The 10,992-nt window shown below is 53.0% G+C and overlaps 1 protein-coding gene across 1 annotated transcript; it reads left to right on the plus strand.

The window, feature by feature from the left end:
• The first annotated feature begins 3,947 nt into the window (after positions 1-3,947).
• On the plus strand, positions 3,948-10,755 carry LOC126514127 (polyunsaturated fatty acid (12S)/(13S)-lipoxygenase, epidermal-type). Its single transcript, XM_050162872.1, has 14 exons — positions 3,948-4,105; positions 4,492-4,693; positions 4,886-4,967; positions 5,054-5,176; positions 5,264-5,367; positions 5,496-5,656; positions 6,664-6,807; positions 6,904-7,113; positions 8,584-8,670; positions 8,829-8,998; positions 9,103-9,225; positions 9,726-9,825; positions 9,936-10,103; positions 10,221-10,755. The coding sequence occupies exons 1-14, from the start codon at positions 3,971-3,973 to the stop codon at positions 10,398-10,400; spliced, it is 1,989 nt and encodes a 662-aa protein (XP_050018829.1). The 5' UTR covers positions 3,948-3,970; the 3' UTR covers positions 10,401-10,755.
• The last annotated feature ends 237 nt before the right edge of the window (positions 10,756-10,992 follow it).

Here is a 10,992-nt window from a genome sequence, read left to right on the forward strand (position 1 = left end):
TGGGGTGGACATTGGGGTGGTTCTGGGCCTGGGTAGTTGCAGGGTTTGTCAGCCTGCCAGCTGTCCCCTGTCATCACCAGCGTGAGCTCTCCAGCACGGTCCTGGCTGGGTCACCCGCTACAGCGATGAACACGGAGCAGGGCCAGCTCTGCTTTCACGCCCGCGGGGGTCTGCTCTCCCACACCTACACCAGCAGGGCCAGCTCCACTGTGCTGCCCAGGTGAGGTTCAGGGCCTGTCCTCCCCCTAGTGCTGCAGCTGGTGAGGGGCAGGGACAGCTCTCCCACTCTCGCGAGCAACTGCCACAGGCACCATATATGCCACACCACCACATGGCAGATGAAGGGCAAGGCCAGCCATGTTCTCTGGGCCAGTTCACTCCCACTCCTGTCAGCAGGGTCAGCTCTGCTGTGCTGCCCAGGCGAGGAGCAGGGCCCACTTTCCTGAGTGCTGTAGCTGGTAAGGAGGCAGGGCCAGCTCCCTTGTCTTTCACAGGCATCGAGGGGTAAGGGGGGCATCTCCCCCTCGTCCATGCCATCTCATGACAGATGAGAAGTAGGCACAGCTCTCCCATGCTCACAACCTCAGGGCTGGCTCACTACACCTCCGCCAACAGAGTCTGCTCAACTGTGCTGCCCGGGAGGGGTGCAGGGCCTGCTCTCCTGAGCGCTGTAGCTGGTGAGGGCAGGGGCAGCTCTCATGCCCTTATGACCTCAGGGCCAGCTCTCCCACCTGCCTCAGGCACAGAGGGGCATCTCTTCCCTTCTCATGCCACTTTATGGCGGATGTCAGGTGGGGCCGGCTCCACCACGCCCGTCAACAGGGTCAGCTCTGCTGTGCTGCCCAGACACAGTGCAGAGCCTATTTTCCCGAGTGTTGTGGCTCGGGATCTACTCCCTCATCAGCTGGAGGCAGTAGGGAGGAGGGGGGAGAGCATCTTTCTCTTGCCCCCACCACCACACCACAGACGAGGGAGGCTGTACCAGCTCAGGGCTTGCTCACCAGAGACCCTGTTTATAGGCTCAGCTCTATGGTGGTACCCAGGCAAGGACCAGGGCCCGTTCTCTTGAGTGCTGCAGCTGGTGAGGGGTTGGGTCAGGGCCCCCACCTGCTGCAGGTGGCAAGGAGCGAGGGGAGGCATCTTTCCCTCACCACGTGGCCATCCTGACCTGCCTTCCGAGTCTCATGCTCTCAGGGCCAGCTCGCCCATGCCCCAGTGAATAGGGTCAGCTTGTTGTGCTGCCCAGATAAGGTGTAGGACCCTCTCTCCTGAGTGCTTCAGAGGGTGGGGGGGCAGGACCAGTGCTCGCTCCTTAGTGCTGCAGCCAGTGAGGGGGCGGGGCCGACTCTGTAAGGCCCTAGCCTCTAAGGCCTTTGGTAGTATCAAGAGCCACAGACATCAACAAAGAGGTTGTTATCAGGGCCATGAACCTTGACATGGCCCCAGCAGCAGCTCAGGCCCAGACATCACCAAGGTGCTGAGTGGCAATCAATCAAGCCGCCCTCATCTGCCTGCTCCTGACCGCTTTCACCCCTTCAGATCTGTCTCTGTCCGCAGGACATGAGCCGTTCTGTCTCTCTTTCATACCACACCATTCAGTTGCTCACCATAGAGTGCTCGTCTGCCTGGCACAAGGTGCCAAGAGGCCCACGTTTTCCCAGTGGAGTCTGTGCAGAGCAGACTGCCCCGTGCCTGCGTGTGGGTCTCTCTGTTCTGCCCAGTCCATCACTGAGTCATTTCTTTCCATGTTTCTGTAACTTGGACTCAGTCCCGATAGGAACTCAGTCTTGTTCTGGAAGCATGTATACTTGAAGGTGAGGTAAACAGCAAAGGGGAGGTTTGTTGGAAGGACGTGGGTGTCTTCTGGAACCTATGCTGGTCTCAGTCCTGGGGAAAGGGGAGCGGGTGCACAGAAAAGAGAAGATCGGTCATACTCTATGCAATGCTGCCAGGGATGACGTCTAAATTGTCACTGATGGATGGGCCACTCAGATGTGAGAATGAAGGCTCAGAGGAAGAGTCGGGGGAGGAATTCGATCCAGCCACCTCCTGGAGTCTCTCTCTCTGAGCATGGCTGCACTCAGAGTGAGGCTGGGAACGCAGGCGCTCTTGAGGGACATTTAAGATCCAAACTCTCGATTAACATTTCAGTCTACTCGCTCTGTTACGGCCTTCAAAAAGATGTCCTCAGCATGGTTCATACATCTACATGGGGAGGTTGGGAGACACTCTCTGCCCACCAGGTGAACTGTATGCCCATGAAGAACAGTTGCTTGGGGCTGGAGAGATGGCTCCATGGGCCAGAGGGCTGACTCTGAAGGCACAAGGACCTAAACTTCAACCCTCAGCATCCACAGAACTAGCTAGGCGCTAGGCTCGGCTCTGTGTGCTGTGATCCCAGCGGGTAGAGGTGAGCCGCTCCTGAGATCTCACTGGTTAGCCGCCCAAGAATGAACAGTGAGCTTCTGGGCCAGTGAGAGACCCTGTCTCAAGAAAATAAGGAAGGACACAATAAAAGAAGACATCCCTAAAAGTTCCACATACACACACGCATGCATGCACGCAAGCACGTATGCAAGCATGCATGCACAGACACACACAAACACACAATATATAAAAGAACATTTATTCAGGACTCAGGATGCTGAGGCAGAGGTAGCCTGGGCTATATGGTATACAGCGAGAACCTGTCTCAGGAAAAAAATGTCAGCTTTCAACAGTATCAGCTGTGATTGTTGTAGAACTTTGCTATTCACAGACAAAAGCTAGCGATGGAATGGTAGCGTAGCCATATAGCATAGCTATGGTTTTTCTTAGAATCAAGTAGAATTTTGTTCTGACTTTATAAACAAGAATCATTTAAAAAGAACTGCCAAGTTTCTGACGAGAGGTAATCAAGACAACTTTAAAAAGAATAATAACAAGAAGGCCAGGCATGATAGTCCATGCCTTTAATCCCAGCACTGGAGAGACAGAGGCAGGTGGATTGCTGTGAGTTCGAGGCCAGTCCCTTCTAAAGACTGAGTTTCGGGACAGTTAGGGCTACACAGAGAAACTCTGTCTCAAGAAACAAACAACCAAGGTTGAGAGGAAAGCGGTAAAGATCTGGATGGATGCTGGGCATAGTGTGGGTTCCGTAAGATCCTTCAGGGGCCTGCTCACTGTCAATTAATGTCAACTCACCATGGAAGTCCAAGAAAGCACCCCTGTCTACTTTTAGATTCAGGTCTCAGCCACCAGTTTTGACCGACTCTTTGAACATGAGGCAAGAGCAGTTCTTAAACAAAACCCACAGTGGATTCAGGGACTTTGGCCCACAGTAACACAAGGGGACTTGAACAGAGGCAGAGAGTGCCCTAGCAAGGGAGTCCAGTACTCCCTTGAGTACTCACAGGAGTACCTGTGAGTCCAGTCCTACTTATTCCGAGGTACGGGGCGCATTATGGATGCTCAGCCTAAAGCCTTGATCTCAAAAGTCCCGTTTCAGGGTGTTCCAAGGGAAACTTCTTGGACCTCTCTAGGCTATCCTGTTCGAACAACGAATACACCTACTGTACCTGACCTCAACAAAACCTCTGCATCTTTGCCAAGGAGATGCTCATTTCCACTGAAAAGCACGCACCCACCCAAAGCCATTCCACTTCCCTCATCGCCACCGCCTGCTGCTCTTTAACTGTGTTCCACTAAAACTGGGTGGGTGTGGGGCTTAGTTGGCTGCAGTACTTAGCTCGGGACTGGGCATGAAAACCTAGCCAAGTGAAATAGATGGGGCCCTATCTTTGCAAACTGCTGGGAAACCCAGAAAAGCGAAGGTGGGTATCAGATACCTGCTGCTCAGTGGGGTGGGGAGGAACTTGTGGGCGGGGGAACCCAACCACACCAAACTCTGGTCTAGGCGTGGCTCCGTGGAGGCTGGCTCTCAGATCCTCTTAAAAAGCGGCATTTCTCCCAGGTCCCAGGATTAGCAGAGATGGGCAAGTACACGATCCGGGTGGTCACTGGAGACTCGCTTCTGGCGGGCTCCAGCAACCCGGTGCAGCTGTGGCTGGTAGGCGAGCATGGGGAGGCGGACCTCGGGAAGCAGCTGCGACCAATGCGGAGAGGGGTGAGTGCGGGCGAGGGCTCGGCTCGCAGAGACCCGGCGACCAGGGACTCCTCAGGGGTCTGGGGACTGCAGGGGAGGAAAGGAAGTCTGACCTCCAGAGAAGGCGGCCAGGGATAGTGTCAGGCTTAGGTGAACCTACTCCGAGGAAAGCCGACAGTGAAAGGAACCGGAGAGACTCCTGGGGAGAAAGAGGGGCGCAGCAGGTGCACAGGGAGCCTAGAGCCCAACAGAGTGCCCTGTTCCTTCCTCGCCGCCACTTAGTTCAGATCTCTTTCCTGGGGTGCTTCTTAGAAGCAAGCGGAGCCAAGCTTCTCTGAGGGCTTAGTGACACCGCTACCCTCATTGAGGACCCCAGACTTGCTGAGGAACTGTGTCCTATTCCACAGGAAACGCAGTTGGAGATCGACGTCCCCGTGCATCTAGGACGCCTCCTGCTGGTGAAGATGCACAAACACAGAGGCCTATTTGATTCTGACTGGTTCTGCAAGTGGGTCACTGTGCAGGGCCCCGGGACCCTAGGAGAGGTCTTTTTCCCCTGCTACAGTTGGGTGCAGAGCAACGAGACGATCTGTGTATCCGAGGGCACTGGTGAGGACTCTGGGGGTCCCGCTGAAGGAAGAAGGAGGTCGTTGGGCGTGCTATGGAATAAATAAAAGGAAAAGATGAGAGAGATGAGGGTGAGGGGAGGAGAGAAAGGATGAGATTGAGAAGGGAAGATGGAGCAACCCTGGCACAGAGCGGTGTCCTGAGAGGAGGCAAGCTCTTGTGTCGGCCTTTCAGCCCTGAAGGTGAACGACGACACTCAGAGCCTGTTTAGGAAGTATCGAGAACAGGAGATGGAGGACCGAAGGAAGCTGTATCGGTGAGTTCAGGAAAGCCTTTGGTCGTCCTCCAAATCCGCACCCCCCCCCCCACTGCCCCATTCAGGACTCTGTATTCGTCCTCTAGGTGGGGCTCCTGGAAGGAGGGGTTAATCCTGCCTGTAGCAGGGAGTACCCAGTCGGACCTCCCCAGGAACCAGAGATTCATGGAAGATAAGGATTTCGATTTTTCCTTCACTCTGGTTAAAATGTGAGTACGTGGTTGTGTTTGCGCGGTTTCGCCTAAGCTGCAAGGTGGCCGCTTGAGTGATCTTCTTATATGCTGTTCTTTGCGCAGGTTGAAGGAATTTGCCATTAAGGGGACTTTAGATTTTGTAAGTTGTGTACAAAAGCTGGAAGATTACCAAAAGATATCCCCACGTGGAACTACTGCTCTGGCCGGTCAGTTACCACAACTTCCCAAAGTCTCTACCCAGAATTCCAAACCAGGGATTTGAAAGAAGAGGGGAGAGGGCAGAAGATGGGAGGACAACTTTAGAGGTCACAGTGTTCTCCACCTATGCCCTCAGAGCGGATTCGTGAATCCTGGAAGGAGGATGCCCTCTTTGGGTACCAGTTCCTCAATGGTGCAAACCCCATGCTTCTGAGGCGCTCTAAGAGCCTTCCAGACCGGCTGGTGGTGCCTCCAGAGATGCAAGACTTACAGACCCAGCTGGAGAAGGAGCTCCAGGTACGAACCGCCTCTCCTTACTGCCCCCCACCGTTCCACCACTTTGCCTTCTACTCCCTCCGCTCCTCCCCTCCTCTCTTCCAAGTGTACCTCCATCATCTGTACCCTCCTCTACCTGCATCAGAGTCCCTTTGTAAAACCGATTTCTTTAGACTAGCCTGCAAAGTGATGGGTTTCCTCAGCACTTTGGTACTATGTCGTTACTACGACCTACATAACCCTTTGTTTTAGAGTACTTCCCTATGCAGTAAGGTTCTAGTAGTAGCCCCAACCACTTATCTATTAGATGTCTATAACACATCCTTTGTGATAACCAAAAAATAATTCCAGACATTGCCAAATGTTTTGGGGCGATGAGGTGCAAAATTGGCCTGCGGTTGAAAGCTCTTTTTCTAGCCTCTTTCTCGTCTCTCCCTTCATCCTTTCCCTTCTCATGACACAGAGCTCAGCCTTAGTCCTAAGAAAAAGATTCTGGAGAGAAATCCTGACTGAACAAGCTGGATGTGGTGGCTCTTGCTTGTAAACCCAGCATGTAGGAGGCAGAGGCAGGTGTAGCCACACGAGTTTAAGGCCAACCTGCTGTACATAGTGAGGAAAGGAGGAAGAGGAGAAAGAGGATGGGGAGAAGAAGAAGGAGGAGGGAAAGAAGGGGGAAGAGAGGGGAAGAAGAAGGGAAAAGAGAGAAGAGGAGGAGGGGGATTAAATAGAGCCTTGGGGAAAAAAAAGACTTAATTTTTGGAGGAGGGAGTAAAGGGGCAATTAGTGCTACATTTGGCTAAAGCTTGTCAAGGGTGTGTGAGGACACAGGCTGGGAATTGCGGTCCATGGTAGAAGGCAGAAACTTCACCTCAATGAGGTTCAAGCACCAAATGGCGCGTCCAGGGCTTTACTTCTGGGGAGATCAGTCTCGTAAAGTAAATTGTTGGGTGGTAGAGAGAGGACTCACTTTGGCAAGCGGGTTCAGATCTGATTAAGCCTCTCTGTCTGCCCGTGACCTGATCCCACAGGCTGGAACTCTGTTTGAGGCTGACTTCTCCCTGCTGGATGGAGTCAAGCCCAACATCATCATTTTTAAGCAGCAGTATGTGACAGCCCCTTTGGTCATGCTGAAGCTAGAGCCGGACGGAAGGCTCTTGCCCATGGTCATTCAGGTACGAGGAACACAAGACTTCCCTAACGTTGACTCCCTTTAGAGATTTAGACACGCAGGCTCCCAACACCTATCCTCTCTCTTCCCCCTGCGCCAGCTCCATCCACCTCGACACGGATGTTCCCCACCTCTGCTCTTCTTGCCCACGGATCCTCCCATGGCCTGGCTCCTGGCCAAGATCTGGGTTCGAAGCTCTGATTTCCAGCTGCACCAGTTGCAGTCACATCTGCTGAGGGGGCATCTAATGGCCGAGGTCATCTCTGTGGCCACAATGAGGAGCTTACCCAGCCTGCATCCCATATACAAGGTATGTCAGGGCATCTGCCCCTGTGCATCTGCTGTTCACAGGTCACATACAACCCCAGGAGGCCGCTCTTCAGGGTCTGCTCTGCAGCATATTGGGAGAAGCAGCCGCCTTGGTCTCTGTGTGGATACATGAACACACACACACACATGCACACACACATACACGCACACAGAAACCCTTCTATGGAAATCCTGAAGATGCGCTCTTGCTATGAACTAGGGAAAAAGTAAGAATAAGTTGTACATAGGAATTGCAATTCAGAGTGAGGGGTCGTCTGAGGGGCAGGGAAGCGTGGGGACTCAGAAGGAGTGATCCCAAGTGAGACAGGAAGGACTGTGGCTATGCTGGGTATTAGGTGTTACTGTAATACTAGAAAGTGATTGGCTTGTTGGGTAGGAGGAAGGGGGTGGGAGAAGACAAGAAAGCTGCAGCGCTTGGAGAGGAGAAGTCAGAGCCATATACTTAAAGACATCTGTCTGAGAACATTGAGAGGAGGGGAGTATATGAGGGGGAAGTTGAAGATACAGGTATCAGTCAGCAGGAAACAGAAGGACCTGAAGTCACTGTACTGCAGGAATTTCTCTAGGAGTTGGGCTTGGTGCCTCGATAGTACATTAACCTGAGACGTGACTCTAGTTAGCCTCACCTCTACAGAGCAGGTAGAGACAGAAGGAGCGACAGATGGACACCCACTGAGGTGAGGGAGCGGCAGAAGCTGTGAGTCATAGCACCCAAGAGAAGAAAAGTGTTTGAAGAGAGAGGCTAGTTATACCCCCAGATACAGCCGGGGAGCTGGCCCTGCTGCCAGGGAGGGAGCTTTGTCAATATGGAGGAAGGACTGCCTCTGGAAAGTGGAGATGTCCGGGAGTCTGGCTGTGCGCTGAGTAAAACCTTCGAGTCATGAAGGTAGAGACTTCTCAGGATGCTAGCTGAGAAGGAGAAATGAAAGATTGGGATCCTTCTGTAAAGGGAGGGGAGGGGAGGCGAGGGGAGGGGAGGAGAGGGGAGGAGAGGGGTGTAGAGTCAAGGAAGAGTTTTCTTCTACAGGGCATTGAAAACCTAGAGAGGGAGAGATGGGGGAGGCAGAGACAGAGAGACAGCGATAGACAAAGAGAGCCAAAGAGAGACAGTGGCAGACAGACGGAAGAGAGACAGACACTATGAGTCCTAGTCAAGGCAGTGGGGATCCTACTGGGTTCTGGGGCATGAGACCAGTGATTACTGGAATTATGACAGTGAACACAAGAGTGTGCAAATAAGTAGCGAGACTTTGACCTTTGACCCTGGAGGACTTTGGGAAGATATTTCTCTATCTCTCTTTACCCTGACCCAGTCCTCCAAAGGGAAGGACTCTCTGTCTCCTGTAAGCTTTCCTCTCCCTTCTCAGCACGGGTCTTGCCATTCCCCTTGCCCTGTGGACCCTGCCGTTTCTGCCGTTTGAATATATCTCGTTTCTTTTCCCATAACCAGCTCCTCATCCCCCACTTTCGCTACACCATGGAGATCAACATCCTGGCGCGGAATAATCTTGTCTCTGAATATGGGATTTTTGATCTGGTATGGAAAGGGATGGGTGAAGGGGGAGGGGTCTCTCAAGGGTATCTCCCCCGCGCATTCTTCCCCCCCAAACTCTGCTTCTCTCACTGAAGGGTGTCCTTCACTTGCCTCCTACTGGTCCCAATCTCTCTCCACCCTGTTCCCTGGCTTGTCCTCAGATAGTGAGCACAGGGAGTGGAGGCCACGTGGACATTCTCCAGAGAGCCACAGCTTGTCTGACTTACCGCTCCTTTTGCCCTCCGGATGACTTGGCTGACCGTGGGCTCTTGGATGTGAAATCTTCTCTCTATGCCCAGGATGCCCTCAGGCTGTGGGAGATCATCAGTCGGTGAGGAGGACAGAGAAGGAGAGAAGTGGGGGCAGGGAGGGGCAGCAGGTCCCAAAGGCCCTAGCCTGGCCCTGCGGCTGAGCACCCTCTCCTCTGGGGCGCAGGTATGTGGAAAGGATGGTCGAGCTTTTCTACAAGAGTGACCAAGATGTGAAGGATGACCCTGAGCTGCAGGTCTGGTGCAGAGAGATCACTGATGTCGGACTGCTGAAGGGCCAGGAGCGGGGGTAAGGCACGGGGTCCTCCCGAGTTACCTTGCGTCATTGCCCACACATCGGTCAGCAGTCCTCATCTGATACCCTGAAACCCTTCTGGGACTCCAGAAGCCCCAAGCTCACCCTTTCCTGCAGATCCTTTGCCTTCTCATCCTCCCACAGGCATAGCTTCCGATGTTCCTAGGAGATACAACCTCACAGCAAACTCCCTTATCCTCGGGCTCTTACAATCTTTCTGCCCCTCTTGGGGAAGAACCCTGAGCCTTAGGTGTGCGTGTAGTGTTGGAGATGTATCCACTGGGACTGGGCTCCACAGCTCTGTATCTTGATTGGCTGTGGCTTTCTGTAACGGTCTCCATTCCACAGCTCTTTTTCAGTGTACACTATCTGTGAGCCATAGGTTCTGGAGGCTGTGACTGGAACAAGGCCTTAACATATCTCCATGTATTTTGGCCTGCCTGAGATCTGCCCCATATGCTGGTCTCAAACTTAACTCTCTTTATTTTCCCCAGGTTTCCCCTATCCTTAGAGTCCAGGGCTCAGCTCTGCCGTTTTGTTACCATGTGCATCTTTACGTGCACCGGTCAGCATGCTTCTGCCCATCAGGGTCAGGTAATCCACGTGGTCATCTCCTCACAGGCTTCTGGGATGTAGGAGAGGGGGAAAAACATCACATGTCTGGGCAGTTGGCCTGAGTTTGTGAGTGGGTCTTCTAACTGCAGCTGGACTGGTATTCCTGGATCCCCAATGGCCCATGCAGCATGCGGAAGCCCCCACCGACCTCCAAGGATGTGACAGAGAAGGACATAGTGGATGCGATGCCTACTCTCCAGCAGGCACGGATGCAGATGACATTCACCAACTTCCTTGGCAGACGCCAGCCTGTCATGGTTAGACACAGATGCCTGGGTCCTGGCCTAGGGGTGGGAAAGGCAGCTTGACCCAGGGCAGGATTCTTCCCTAAGAGAAGCCCAACGGCCTGAGCCATTTCATTTTCTCCCTCGCAGGTAGCCCTGGGGCATCATACAGAGGAATATTTCTCAGGCCCTGAGCCCCGAGCTGTGCTGAAGCAGTTTCAGGAAGAGTTGGCTGTCATGGACAAGGAGATTGACGGCCGGAACGCAAGCCTGGATCTGCCCTATGAGTACCTCCAGCCCTGCATGGTGGAAAACAGTGTGACTATCTGAGAGGCCTCACCATCTCAGCCCCAGGGGAAGCCACGCTCTCTTTGTATCCTCACAGTCTTTCGTCCTTGGCCACATCCTTTGGTGACTCGATAACTGCCCATCACACAGTCCTGGGGAGTACACAGAGATCATTCCCATTGCATTTCAGAATCTGGAACCTTCCACAGCTGTGCTCTTCCTTAGCTTCAAATCCCTGTTACTCACTTCTCTTCCCCACAAGGATCCAATTTATACATTAATTAAAGTCTGATTAAATGATAAAGCTTGGTTATTTAAAGTGAGGGAAGGCGAGGGAAAGGGGCCTTATTTTGTTTCCTGCCTTCTTATTCAAATAAAGGCAACAAAGAAAGATGAATTTCTGAGACAAACTTTTTTTCCTCAAGGGTTTCTTTAACATCTGTAACCTAAATGACATTGGTCATGGCTGGCTGGGTCCAGTGTAACTGGGAATCGTGGCCTTTAACAGTGAATTTTAACTTTAGGCTTCTTTGAATCCTCAGTTAACACATCCCTCTGGCCACCTGCATTAAAGTCTCCCGTGCATCTCCCAGCTCAGCATCAAACTGCCATGGCCCCCTCCCAAGCTGCGTCT

The sequence above is a fragment of the Alexandromys fortis genome, unplaced genomic scaffold (assembly GCF_014885135.2).
Source record: "Alexandromys fortis isolate MF-2015 unplaced genomic scaffold, M_Fortis_MF-2015_v1.1 scaffold_84, whole genome shotgun sequence".
NCBI lineage: Eukaryota > Metazoa > Chordata > Mammalia > Rodentia > Cricetidae > Alexandromys > Alexandromys fortis.